The following is a 15050-nucleotide window of genomic DNA, read 5'->3' as shown; positions in this document are numbered from 1 at the left end:
CCAAATTACAATTCGCGAAAGCACCAAATAACAACAACTACTGATTTTAAAAACCGGTTCGTAAAATACACGTACGGTATTCTCGTAATATCTTAAGGTTTACCCACACAGAAGAGAAGTGACAACACGTATCACGGCCAACTTAAAAATTAAAAAAAAAATAAAGTCTGCAAAAATGGCGGTGGACGGGGTGATGGCTATTAACTTTTTATTGGACATATCGTTGATCAAACGTTCCATCAACAGGTTAGATATGCAAACAAACTAAAAACCTAATGATATAGGCTCATCAACAACATCGCTGTTGTTCAAGCTGAAGCAACGCCAAAAACAATATTTTTTTAATAAACAATGAATATATTTAATGATGATTAATTACAGAACATTTACTTCTTGGCATGTTTTTAGTATGCTAATGATATGCTGCCAGTTGGCTGAAAAATCAGATGGAGGCACACACGCATGCACGTAAGTAAGACTCCGAAAGGAAACCCAAACGTCGGTAAGGGCCGACAACACAATGCCCTACATCACACTGGCTACTTAGAGCAGGAGCTTCCTTAACGTTGAATCTGAAGTTATGTGGAACCTATATGTGAGCCATATCTGAACCCGAATCGACTACCACAAAGTGGTTTTTGAATGAATGTTATCGCGAGAATAGAAAGGCCTTGGCCTTGGCCATGGTATAATTATTACGGCCTTGGCATGCCTTGATTGAGAAAGCGGATGAAATTGGACAAACGTAGCGTCATACCATGAAACATTTGAAGGAAGTATTTGTTGGCTTTAGATTATAGTGTGATGCAACAATGTAAAAAATCCAATTCTGAGCTGATTATCATAAATTCCACTCTTGGTCCAAACAAATCAACTGTGCACAATTGTATCTGAATTAAGCGATCAATACTTTACAAATGAGAATGTTTGGACAGAAAGGGTGGAACTGGGGGACGAATCCATTCTTTCCACAGCGTTGTGTAGGGGAATACATTAAATTATTGACAAATTGATGTCGTTGGGAATCTCTTGTGCCCTGAGCAATCACACGCTAATCCCACATCACATATTTGTTCATGTTCATGACATATGTTCTCTTATTGCGATTTCTTTGCTCCTAAATATTTCGTATAGATGCGCAGGAATAACAAATATATTCACATCTATAAGCACAATGTTCGCGTGCTTATCTAGTGCAGTGACCTGTCCAAGTGGCATTCCATTCATATTTGTTTCGGCTGAATAAAGTGGTTCTGCAACGTAATTGCGGACAAACACACTTTTTATTAGGTAGCATTATTATGCGGCTAACAATATATTCAAAGGGGTTAACAACGCAGCAAACACCTGAACAATAAATGTACATTTCCTTTATAGATTAGTGCCAAAATGTAATTCGCATATTGCCACAAAACCGCGATACATTTTAGAAGTGTCTTTAGAATAACATCAAAATTGCCAACACTCGATGCGCCAACACAAGAAATTCCATTGAACAGGTCGCCTCAACGGCCGTAAAGTAATTTTCCAGGTTTGTGTGCTAAGTCTTTTGTTTTTGCCTATGAGTGCTTGATTATGTATTTCTCATGTGCTATTTATTTATGGATCCAACTAAACATATGCGCGAAGATGAAATTTGTAAGGTGATGCAGATGCAGATTGTTAAATTGAAATGTCATAGCAATCCGCCCGTATAGGCCAAACACAGTTGTAATTGTTGGCTCTACGATTTTCACTTAAAGATGGATTCGTCTGAATATTATGTCTGTTTGGCATGTGTCAAAGTAATACGTTTGATAGCCTATCTAACTGTCATGTACAATTTGGTTTTTGATTGTAAAATACCTTTGTCTGTCTAAATTCCCTAACATATTTTTTGACTTATTGATCGATTTGAGTTTTTTTATTCCGATCAGTATACAGTTTCATTTCTTTTAACTGTCATATACCCATTTGGGCACATTATCATGCGTGTACTCACGCCAACGATCAGTCAGGGGCAAAGCATGGCGGAGAAAGTGTTCATCTGTCTGTGAGACGTGAATACATACATTCAATCGAGTACATGAGCATGCCAAACCTACCCAAATACCTCGGAATTTATTGTCTCGACCTGAGCATACGTCCAGCTAAAAACAACCCAAAAAATTGGGTCAGTATTGTCATGAAATGAATGTTTTATCAACACACACACACACACACGCAGATACATACAGTTTTGCCCGAAAAAAAAAACAAGAAAACAACAAATCTAAGATTTTAAATGAACTTGAAATCCATACCTCATACAATCAAAAATGACCACCTTTTCTTACTGCGATAACAGCGTTATTACTTGAATACGCAAAGGCAATGTCTTATAGTCAATCTAGTAAAAGCAAGGCAAATAAAATAATATTTTGCAAAATGTAACAATTTCCTAACTACAAACATTCACATAATGTGGAGTTCCATTTTACTAGACACATCCCATGGTACAATAAGAAGGTAGAAAAGCTTCGTAAAAACACAGGGCTATGGGGCTATGGGGGCTATGTCTGCTTCCTTTCAAAATTATATGCGACGGTTTTTTTTTTCTCAGATAAATTGATATCTTTTCTCATTTTTTAAATAAGTTAAACAGTGCGAAAAATTAATGGATGAAATGCCTGATTTTCTTCCAAAAATATTGTCCAAACTGCCCAAACTGCCCAAACTTTAAATTTCATGGCAGAACTGGTTAATATCTCTATTACGTGCCCCGCAATATACGTTTCTTCCAAAAACTGGCTTTGAAAATATTTTCTTCCTATTTTTCAAAACAATACACTGTATGTGCTGTGCATTGTAACTGCATCATGGACAGACAACGCCTGGATTTATGTTTTCAACGACAACAACAATCAAAACACGCATCGAAATTTCGATCTGATTTCCATTTTGTCCGAATGATCCACAAGATATCACTGTTATATTATTAATCTCATTTATTTATTGTACTGGTCTCATTGTTTAAAGTTGTGGTCTTGTGTTCGAGCGTGGGTCGCAGGCGATGGTGGTGGTGTTTTCTTACAACTATAATTAACTAATCAAGCGTTCGAACGTTCACGTTCAGGCGTGCGTTTGGATTAGCAAAACAAAATAGCAGAACAACCGAAAAATGTCACACATACACACAGACACAACTAAGGTCTGTGCAAAGTTGTTGTGAATTGATGGTGTCATAGGCAACATAACAAGAAAGAATTTATAGTCTTGACATGATTGTATGTGTCGGATTCGTCGAACAGGTTATAACCACTTGCGAAATGTTTTTTTTTTCTTATTTACATACCTACATAGCTAGATTCCAGAGAGACATATTTATGTTCCAATAGACCAAGCACTCATACACAAATCAACAATAGAATGCTTGTGTTGTATTCTTCGTGTACCACACTAAAGTCTGGTGTAAAATTGTTGAAAGTCTTTTTGAAAAGCAAATGAGATGCCAATTAATAAATGAGAAAAAGTAACAGCAACAACACTAATGGAATCACTGGGAGTATATGTAATACCTCTGGGTTGTGACCCCCACCTGTCACAATTCGTCCATTTGGGCAAACTATTTTGTGATTTGTATCACATCAAATAAACATCAAAACTACTAAGTGATTTTTTTCTGCGGTAAGGATTTCAAAATCGTTCTTAACACAGCAGCCAAAAGTGTTCCCTGGGTCGCTGGGATTTGACCTGAGCGAACAGTGGCTCGTAAATCGCAAATTTGTACCGAGTTTTGGGGAAACAAAGACAATTATTGTTTTAATCTTCGAGTTGGTAATCGTCGAAGGGTCTTCAGTTTTGTACCACATCAAAAATGTAACTACTTATAAATTTTTCATATATTTTGCTTTTTTTTGCCTTCCTAATGAACTAAATAATTAACAATTCTGCTTACCTTTGGGGAAATAACAAATACCAGTCGACCAGCATTTATGTCTGGGCGAATAATCCACAACTCCTTCCTGTCGACGTTGTTGAGTTCGCTGTTGTTTGTTGGTGTCGCTTTTCTGGTATGGCGTCTGTAACTCCTGGCCAAAACTTGTCTAGCCACTAAGTACATACAAACACACGTACATACATACGAATATGTGCATGTAAGGAGGCGAGTATGTCGCCTAGTACGATCGGCCCATTGTTGTTTGTTGCACAATCCGAATTTCGATTTCTAGTTTTCCCTTCGCTATGTATGTGTGTGTATGTATATTTATCAAATCGAATAAACTTAACACTTCTTTTTGTTACTGATCAATAGAATAGGTAAGTTAAAAGAACATGGGAAATTAAATTAAAAACAAAAACAAAAGCGACCGAAACAGTTAGAAATGGAACATTAGCACTATTTTTAAATCATCACACACCCTCCCATCACTTGGACATATTTGTTTTAATTCATAAAATCATTTTAAACTTGAATTACAATGCACTTTGTTTCATTTGCTTTTGCAAATATCTACTGAAATTTATATGTGTGTGTGAGTGTGCAAGTACGTTGGTGTACTCCGATTCACAACATCTTTGCACTTTCAACACCTCTGTTTTGCTCTTTTAATTTGTATTTTCTTTTTTTTCTGCTGTTGTATGTTTTTTTTTTTTCTCTTATTATGCTCCCAGCATGCACGTCTGCATGTGCGTTTGTTTGTACGCTTTCGTTCCTCTATAACATTGGACAAACGATCGGCACGCGCTCCACTCAAGTCAGAATGGTTCTTCTCTGCGAGAGTTCAAATCACAACTGTGGCTGAAATCGCGTATGGCCAGTCCAGCAACTCAACAACTCCCATTATCTTGTGAGCCAGTCTCGAGAGCTGTGTGGTATTGAGTGGTAGTGCCTGTGTTTTTCGTTTTTTCTTTTTTTTTTTTTCAATTTACCAGTTGAGGCAACGAGTATTCAATAAGGCCAATAGTATCTGAGCTCAAACGTGAGCACCAACGACCAAGAAACCTGTTACACACAACCTATTACATGGAAGCAGAGATGGGCATAATGCACTGTATTTTTAGTGCACTAATAATTTCACTATCACTGTTCATTTAGTGGTAGTGCAGTTTTTAATTCCACTACCACTAAAGGATTAGTGGTAGTGAAAAATAAATTGCACTACCACTAACCCTTTAGTGATATTTAAAAAAAAATTGCACTACCACTAAATTTTAGTGGTAGTGAAATTTCAATAGCACTACCACTAAATTTAGTGGTATTTAAAAAAACTTGCACTAAATTAGTGGTATTTCATAAAAAAGAGCACTAAATTAGTGCTATTTGGAAAAGTAATCAAATTTTATGAATATGTACTATATATTCTGGATTGTTGTTCCCCACTCACTTCAATAAACTTCTTTATAGCTGGTATAATACTTATATACATAGTGCTTTTTTTGGCTTCGCTAAAATTTAGTGGTAGTGCAAATTTTTTTTGAAAAATCACTAAATTTAGTGGTAGTGCTATTAAAATTTCACTACCACTAAAATTTAGTGATAGTGCAATTTTTTTTTAAATATCACTAAAGGGTTAGTGGTAGTGCAATTTATTTTTCACTACCACTAACCCTTTAGTGGTAGTGGAATTAAAAATTGCACTACCACTAATTATTTAATTCTTAGTGCACTAAAAATTTAGTGCAATATGCCCAACCCTGCATGGAAGTGCTCATTGCAGGTTCGATCACCAAAATAGCGTATACCAAAGTTAGGTCTTGGTAATCGGGGAAACCATTTGCCATCTATCGGTCTTTGTCGCGTTTGGTGCTGGCCTACCCTACACTGTTGTAGGGTGCGAAATTTGACATTCTACTTAAAAAATATCTAATCGCCATTTCTTATTGAGATAGCTTTACGCTCTCAAACAACAACATCGATGCCATACATTCCATAAGTGGATGATCAAACTATTCCAGTAAAAGGAGATGGTTATTGTTTCAAAATGGCAGGAAGAAAGGTCACAATTTATATATATATATGCCTTGGGCAAAAAAAACAACCCCGTTCTATAGGGTAAAACACGGCCGTCGATCCCAACTAGAGTTCATTTCTTGGCCATATTGCCAACAATTTGGAGTTTTTAAAAAACTCAACGCGAATCGCAACAAAAAAAAATTGAGAAATTCCTTCAAGTCGTTTAGTGTTTTGCGAAAATAAAGAGACATAAACTTGCCAGAGAGTGGGGCCAGCGGACGTTTATTCCAGTTTGGCACACGCTAGATGTCACTAAAATATGCCATGGATTCTGCTGTTGTTGTAGTTTGATTTGTTATTATTTTTGTAGTTTCTACGCTTTTTCCTCATTTTTCATAAAGTACACATTCTAACTGGTTCTCGTTTGAATGGATAGTGTGTATATGTGGGTCCGCTCCTTGGCTGCAATGTGGGCATTTTGGGCATTGGCGAGCTACCGAATTTTCGACATGGCATCTTGAGGAATTTCGCTGTTTTCTTGAAGAAAACTAGTCTTGCGGACAGAGGCTTGTATATGTGTTTACATTAAAAGTTCACATACACACATAGATATGTGTTTATAAACATATTTACATGGTTTTTTGCGGGCCGACATTCCATTCTGACGGAAAAGTAAACACATTGCGAGCAAAGTTATATACATATACATATGCATATGTATGTATATCTATCAAAATTATAATCTATAGTGTTAAATGCTGCTTACACCACTACATTAAAGTTCGACTGGCATCCTACCCACTTTGTCTTCAAAAGGAGCCTACATCACTTGGAGTGCTGTAAGCTTTGTTTTTCTAAGTTCAATGGCCTTTACATGAACTATGTGTACCAATTGGTGTATGTATATATGTATGTGTGTAATGGGCATTGTTCACTTTCTTTTAAAAATGCTAAAATATATTTTATAAAATTTAGATGCGTATCCCCAAAATTGCTTCAACATTGAACGCAAAGCTACACACTTGTCTATATAACTTGATCGAAATGTGACACTACATTTGTAGAGCCAATGCTAAATTACAGTGAACCAATACTAAATTACTAATAGCAAATGCCACAAGTGCAAGAATCTACTATGTTTGCACTTTTCCGATATCATAAAGAAAAAATCGGTTATTGTAGTAGAGATTTACATTTTTGCAGTTTTGGAACAGAACATTAATTTAATTTTTCACGGTTTGTGAAAGATCAAGATTCTTTCAATATATTGGGGTTTTGACAGGACTAATATTTTGTTTCACCTTCAAAACGCTAAAGTTTGTTTGTTAGTTTTACAGGCCTGATGCTGTGCATTGTCCTGCTTTGTATTTACTCCTTAATTTATATAAATTTTCGATATCAAGTCAGAGCTAAGCAGCAACTGGAATGGTATGGCATATTTAGTGACACATTATGAAGGAATAAATTTGATATTAATAAGCAATGCGATAACCGCTGCTCTCAAACCAACTTAAAATCGCAGCAGAAAAATATCGTGAGCCGATATTTATATTTTTATACCCTCCACCTTGGAAAGGAGGGTATATTAACTTTGTCATTCCGTTTGTAACATCCTTAAATATTCGTCTTAGACCCCATAAAGTATATATATTCATAATCAGCATAAAATTCTAAGTCGATTTAACGATGTCCGTCTGTCTGTCTGTCCGTCTGTCTGTATGTCTGTCTGTTGAAATCACGATACAGCCCACATTATTTGACGTAGAGGGCCAAAATTTAGCAGAGCTATTTGCATTGTGTCTAGGATGGTTGGTATTGAAAATGAGATATATCGGTCCACGTTCTGGTATAGTCCCCATATAACGGTACCTTCCGATATTCGGTATTTTGATGATTTATGCCACATTTTTTTACGGATTTGTCTGAAAATTGGTATTTGTAGGTCATAACGGGTCCCTGAGCGTGTGGCAAAACATTGCATGTGTAGGTCCACGTTTTGGTAAAGCCCCCTTATAACGGTACCTCCCGGTATTCGGTAATTGGATGATTTTTGCCACATTTTTTCACTGATTTGTCTAAAAATTGGTATTTGTGGGTCATAATGGGTTCTAGTTCGTGTGGCAAAACATTGTAGTTATAGGTCCACCTTTTGGTGTAGCCCCCATATAACGGTACCTCCCGATATTCGGAATTTTTATGGTTTTTGCCACATTTCTTCTAATGTTTCTTTTACCCTAAGGTGGAGGGTATTAAAAGTTTGGCCCGGCCGAACTTAATGTTTTTTTACTTGTTTACATTTAGAAAATATACAATTTTAAAATTACCGCCGGCCAGAAAATCGTTTCGCTCCCTTGTCTTATGCTTCCATCTTTTTTAACCCTATATTTTAACTTCTGTCTTTTTCTTGACCATTGTCTTTATGTTGTTTTTTTTTCTCATTGGTAAAATTTTTTTATTTTTATCTTCCTAATTCATAACTTTCATCTTCCATGCTGAACAAACAAATGTCGCGTTGTGTTGCCTCACGTTTTATTCGCAGCTGTCTGTGTGTTGCTTGTACTGGAGTAATAGTTGTCAACAGGCTTTTTTATTACTCAATAATTTCTGTTAAGTACATTTTCTTTGTAAGAATTTGTAAACTCTCGGCATTGCCAATTTACTCTCGTTTTCTGGAACCGAAGAACACACCCAATGTGTAGTTAACGGCGTCAAAATGACTACCTAAAGCCGGCCTCGAGCTCGTTTCTGATTGGTTGAAACAAATTTGCCGCAACCTATTAATGTCATGGCGAATCTATGTTACCAGGAACTTACTCCCCCGGTTCATTTAATGAATGTGGCCAGCGGTTCGATTTCCTCATGTCTCATTCGTAAACAACAGAGGTCCCTCGGGTTATGCATTCCACTCATTCGTAAACAACAGAGGTCCCTCGGGGATTTTGCTTTCTCGTTCTTTTTTATCGGGCATTTCTTTTTGATTTCTTATTTGTTCCGTTGGGGACGTCTTTCATTTTGGTTTCCCACGCGCTCATTCGATTTGCTCTTCACAACCGAACAAAGCGCGCGCACAAGCAGATTGGTTTGGTTGGAATTGAATTGGAAGGAAGAATTGGACAAATTGAATTGGACAACAAATTGGACATTGGTTGGATTGGAAAAGACACAGTGAGTATTTTGAGATTTTATTTTAGAAAGGACCAGTTGCAATGGCTGTTTTTGCATTGGCAACATTGCCGTGGCATCTGTCCTTCAAGCTGAGGGTATATCATTTGATACGGTCAAAACGTGCCTAGTCGAAATAATGGTTTTAAACCATAGGTCTCTTTGGACCAAATCCGTTTCAGAGCATTTGGAGTCGATCTACCGATGTCCGTCCGTCCGTCCGTCTGTCTGGCTGGTGCGCACTATAACTTTCGAAGGGAGTATCCGATTTGATTCAAACTTGGTACATCGTAATATTTTTGTCAAACTTAGATCGAGTTCGGATATGAGCAATATCGGTCCACTCCTTCTGGTACCTCCCACACAAAATGTCCAAATTTTCAAAGAAAATGTTTTGCTGCACAGAAAGAGAAGGGATGATCTGATTTTGCTCCAACTTTGCGAATTCTACTATTTGCATCAATTTTAGGTCAGGTAAGAAAATGGACAAGATCGGTCCACTCCATCAAGTACCTCCCCCACAAAGGGTAAAAATTTGGAATAATTATAAGTCTTATAAAATGTGATGTAAGGATCCGAACGTCTTCAAATTTCACACATTTCAATATTTTTATAAACCCAAGATCTGATGTTAACATGGGATGTATCGGTCCACTCCTTCTGGTACCTCCCCCACAAAGTGTCGAAATTTTGAATACCCATGAAGCACATAAAACGCCAAATTAACATGCGATTCCATTTAGACTTGGCACATCTCAATATTTCTATCAACACAAGATCTGTTATAAAGGTGGTATAGATTAAACCATTTCTTCTCCCCCATACATAGGTTTTAAGATTTTGAAAAACAAAACACTCAAAGCGAAATAAATATCCAACTCTCTTCAAATTTCACACACACACATATTTTTGCTAACACAAGATCTGTTGTGAAGTTGATACATATCTGCCAACCCCTTCTGGGGTCACAATTTTCAATAATTATATATGTTATAACTTTCGAAACAATTTAGCTATGTCAAATATTTCTCTCAATAAGAAGCCTGATATGAATATGACATTTATCGGAATTTATGATTTCGCATAAAATTTGACATAAATAAATTTTCTTGCCCCATATTTCGCTCAATATCAGATGAAGTATAAAAATTGAATATTTCGGTAGACTCTATATGGTACATCACGCAGTTTTTAACATTTTCTAAAAATTATTACATATCTCATATAAAGTAAGGAGTGAGCGTATATAATCCATACCAGGAACGTCGGAATATTTATATCATATTTTTGGGTCTGATACGAAATGGACAATATTGGTCCATTCCTTCGGAATCGTCTCCACAGAGGGTCAAACGTTTGAATAATTGTAACACTAGTCAAATACATTTCGATTATTTAATCGAACATAGGCTGAGGGTATATATCTGTTGGCAATACCGACTGATACTTTTTAACTTGTTTATTCTCAATTTTATAATTACCATGCCATTCAGTTTTTTAATAACAATTTCTTAACATTGAAATTCTACAATTATCATACCATACGAATTGGCTCATTCTACTCCACTACCATATTACAAGAGCCCTCTCGCAGTTCATTGAGGATTTCGCTAGGTTTTTTTTTGTTTCCTTTGTGCCCGCCATTGTTAAATGACAATCACAATTTCAATTTCCGTTGATTTTTTACAACATGTGGAATGCGGTAACATTCCACAAGTACTCCAAATTAGTTTATTAACATTGTCTTCTCTCTTTATGGAGTATCCAAATTTAATAGTTAAAAATTGTATGAATGAATCCCTCGAAAGTGATTTCGTTGAGATTAGAAAGCGTTGTGGTAGAAGACCTACTTTTCTGGAACTAGTCAATGTTAAGGCAAGATCCGATTATATTATTACACTAACCGGATCTCTTGATCGCACATTATTTTGGGCCGAAAAGTGTTTTCAATTACAACCTTCTGATAGCAATCGAAATTAATAGACATTTATTTCATCATGTCAAGCATTTGTCGATTTAATGATGTCTACTATACAACGCGGAATTTCTGCAGCTCCCAATGTCTGCATTAATGCTGGATATAGCTTTTTTCACAATATCTTCTTCTGTATTGTTTGTGTTGAATTGTATTGTAGTACTGTAGTTGTTGTTTGTAGTTTGTTGTTTTTGTAGTACTGTAGTTGAATTAGTTGTTTGTTTGTTTTATATATTATTAACTTTTTATTTTTAGTTTTAGATGGGGGTTATATGGAAAGTGATGCGATTACATAGCCTCTCCTTTCCAAGTGTCAACCTCGCCCACTCATGGTGGCCCCTGTTATCGCAAAAGAGGCACTGGCGAAAACAATTCTATCGATAACAGGTGAAATGTCAATTCATGCTTGAGGCGAAAATAAATATTTTCGCCTTGACAGAAGAATTTTGTGGCGAATATCTAATCGGGAAATTCCATTGTCTTCGGTGGTTTGTGTGGTTTGTTTTCAATACAAAGGTTTTTGTTTTTTGCGACATATACGTTGTAAATGCTTCATTATTGGGTGGAATCTGCGGTCCGAACATTTTTCTGAAATCCTGCCAGTGGAAGGAGAAAGTTTGACACAAGGAAACAATGTCGGCCAACAATGCATCCGTCAGTGGGCAGCTGCAAAACAAAGCGTCAGAACCCATAAACGAAGAATCAAAAGAATCTAGGAACGGAGAAAATTCCCCTGGGACCGATGAAGAATATGCCAGTCCTCATAGCAACACTGTGGCCTCCCGTTTGTCCTACAAGGAAGCCATGAACACACCTCTGTCAACAACAGCAGGCGACACTAATACGAATGGGTTTATGGAAATGCCCGCATCATCGACTTGTATTGAGGGTGTCTCCCCGATGGCCATTTACAACGAGGAACGTATGAGACGAAAGTTGCAGTTTTTCTTCATGAACCCCATAGAAAAGTGGCAAGCACGTAGAAAGTTCCCATATAAGTTCGTAGTACAGGTATGATATTGCTTTAAATACGACGGGGGTGCACATAAAATCTCATCTGTGCATGGGAACATTTATCCAACACATGAGCACTTCATTGTTGTCATCGTATTGTTCTGATGTTCAAGACAAGCAAGCGAATAATAGGTATACATTTTTGGGGTGGGTGGCATCCAACAAGATGATAATTCATGCTTATCGCTTGGCTCGTCAGCGACGAAACAAGCTTTTCAAAATATTTGCGATGTGCTTACTGGTTTTCCTTTTACACAATAAACACCAACAATCAAAGTCCGGCATTGATAAGATTTCGCTTCTTTAGCGGCTCCTGTTTCCAAGACGTCGTCTTCTACACAATGTTTATTGGTACGCATCTTTCGAATTTCTTAAAATAGTAGTGTAGTACCTACTTTGTTTTCAATAACATTTGCAATAGTTTCAACTATATTCGATAGTACAGGTAATAACCTGTATCATTGTTTTAGTTTATTAGTCACTCGTGACTAATTCTACTTAGTACCGAGCTCGTTATCGCCAAGAAAATCAAGATAAATTGCTGAGCAAATATTTGAATTGACAACGATGATTATGAACTTTTTAATATCTGTGTTTTTGTAAATGTGAAGGTAAAGATTTCGGTTACATGGAGTCGTTTTTAACAATGTTGATCTCACTTAGTTTCATTTAAACTATAAAATATGCCCTTTATTATGTTTGTAAAACTTGTCTTTTTGCAGATCGTAAAAATTATTTTGGTAACTATGCAACTATGCCTGTTTGCACATTCACGGTACAACCACATCAATTACACATGGGACAATCGAATTGCTTTCTCGCATCTCTTTTTGAGAGGCTGGGATTCTTCGCGGGAAGTCGAGTCGTATCCCCCATCAGTTGGCCCATTTGCCCTCTATGAGAAAAGCGAGTTTTTCGATACAATCGACTATGCCATCAATGGCTATGCCAATATGAATCGATCTATTGGACCGTATGATTATCCGACAAAGGATAACAGCATGGCTCCAATGAAATTGTGCCTTTACAATTATCGCGAAGGAACTATATTTGGTTTCAATGAATCCTATATATTTAATCCTGAAATTGAGCTGATATGTGAATCCATACCTCCAAATGTCACGGCTGTTGGTGTGGAAAAGTATCTGGAACAGAGGGGCGTTGATGTCAGCTTTTCCTCGCTAGTTAAGGCGACTTTGGTATTTGCGATAAAAACGGTTAATTTTAAGGCCTACGGTGGGCCTCTATCGGCTCCGGATTGTTTTAAATTTGACATTACCATGTTCTTTGATAATCGCGATCATGATGGCCAAATGCTCTTGTCACTGGATGCTGATGCAACGCGTCTCCACTGCAAAGGAGACGTGGACTTCATTTCGGATGCCGAATATGACGCCATACTTAGAAGTATACTGAATATATTTGTGCTGCTGGTTTGCGTGTTGTCATTTGCTCTTTGCGCCAGAGCACTTTACCGGGCATACCTCTTGCGTTGCCAAACGGTTAATTTTTTCCGTGCTCATTTTAATAAGGAACTTAGCTTTGATGGACGCCTTGAATTCGTTAACTTTTGGTGAGAACGATTTAACAGTTTAGAAAAACTTTCCATTTTTACATGACCCCCTTTTTTATATTTTTAGGTACATCATGATTATCTTCAATGACGTTTTGCTCATTTTGGGCTCTGCCTTGAAAGAACAAATCGAAAGAAAGTTTTTGGTGGCAGATCAGTGGGACACCTGTTCGCTGTTTTTGGGTATTGGTAATTTACTAGTGTGGTTTGGAGTTTTGCGCTATTTAGGATTTTTCAAAACCTACAACGTTGTTATACTCACATTAAGAAAAGCTGCTCCAAAAATATTCCGATTCCTCGTTGCTGCCTTACTTATATACGCGGGCTTTGCGTTTTGCGGTTGGTTGATACTCGGACCTTATCACATGAAATTCAGGTCTCTGGCCACGACATCTGAATGCCTTTTTTCATTAATAAACGGTGATGACATGTTCGCCACATTTGCCACACTTTCGTCCAAAGCCAATTGGCTGTGGTGGTTCTGCCAGATATATCTGTACTCGTTCATATCGCTCTACATCTATGTGGTGTTATCTCTATTCATATCTGTAATTATGGATGCATACGACACTATAAAGCGTTATTACCGCGACGGCTTTCCATTGTCCGACCTGAAGGAGTTCGTGGGAACACGTACCGAGGAGGACCTAACCTCAGGGGTTTTTATGAACAACATGGATGACTTTGACCAAAGCAGTTTTATCGATGTCATGCGAAAAGTTTTCTGCTTTGGTTGTTGTAGAAATGCCAACGCCTCGTCTGCCTCCGGTCCAACGGGCTACACAAGCCTAACAAGTATTATCAAATGAAAAGCCCATCGCCACATTATTGAACTGGATTCCCCCACTCACATTTATATATCGTTATGTTATTTAGTTCAATGTTACAGTAGATGTGTAAGATATATGTGTATATAGTAAGCTATTGTATTGTAAACGTTTAAGAAGCCGTTTTCCATCCATCGGGAAAGTCTGAAACGGTTGGGTGCATTTGCTTTAAACAAACCACCTTGTGTATGTTAGCAGACAGAATGAAGTGGATATGGTTGTATGTACGAATATTATACATAATATAAATATGGTATTAATTTATAACTTTAAAATTTGTATAATTCTTCAAATTGGCGTATCAATAACAACACAGAGCTCTTGTTTGATGCATTTATAAATCGTTTCCTAAATTATTTGCACAATGTTATATTGCATTCTTTGATTGGTCGGTAGCTGTCTCTTGTCTGATGACTTACGAAATATGCATAGTAAGTGTTTGAATTGAATATTTCGCATGCATTTTGTGTAACAACAAAAACATGTTGGGAATCTGTGCCTCTTTCCCTACTGCCAGTAAATACCATCTGTATTACCATTGGAATAAAATAGTGGCAAATTTATACCTTCTGCATTACCAGTAAG

The 15050-nt window shown here is 37.0% G+C and overlaps 2 protein-coding genes across 5 annotated transcripts in view; one reads left to right on the top strand and one right to left on the bottom strand.

The window, feature by feature from the left end:
* LOC101896269 (ankyrin repeat and BTB/POZ domain-containing protein 2) overlaps positions 1 to 11439 on the bottom strand; it is a 30833-nt gene extending 19394 nt beyond the window's left edge. Inside the window, exons 1-2 of one of the 4 annotated variants that reach the window (XM_059124173.1) lie at positions 10617 to 11439; positions 3917 to 4262 (exon numbers count right to left, since the gene is read on the bottom strand). The gene's annotated coding sequence lies outside the window, so the exon portion shown is untranslated. Of the gene's footprint in view, positions 1 to 3916; positions 4263 to 4379; positions 4986 to 10616 lie in introns of those variants that run through there. The other 3 variants (XM_059124175.1, XM_059124174.1, XM_059124177.1) reach the window with 3 other exon arrangements.
* A 56-nt stretch (positions 11440 to 11495) lies between these two features.
* Positions 11496 to 14806, top strand: LOC101896803 (mucolipin-3). The gene is made up of 3 exons (XM_005177162.4): positions 11496 to 12062; positions 12788 to 13638; positions 13706 to 14806. The coding sequence occupies exons 1-3, from the start codon at positions 11685 to 11687 to the stop codon at positions 14445 to 14447; spliced, it is 1971 nt and encodes a 656-aa protein (XP_005177219.3). The 5' UTR covers positions 11496 to 11684; the 3' UTR covers positions 14448 to 14806.
* The last annotated feature ends 244 nt before the right edge of the window (positions 14807 to 15050 follow it).

The sequence above is a fragment of the Musca domestica genome, unplaced genomic scaffold, assembly GCF_030504385.1.
Source record: "Musca domestica strain aabys unplaced genomic scaffold, Musca_domestica.polishedcontigs.V.1.1 27, whole genome shotgun sequence".
In the NCBI taxonomy this organism is placed as follows: Eukaryota; Metazoa; Arthropoda; class Insecta; order Diptera; family Muscidae; genus Musca; species Musca domestica.
This window is presented reverse-complemented; position numbering and strand designations above follow the sequence as displayed.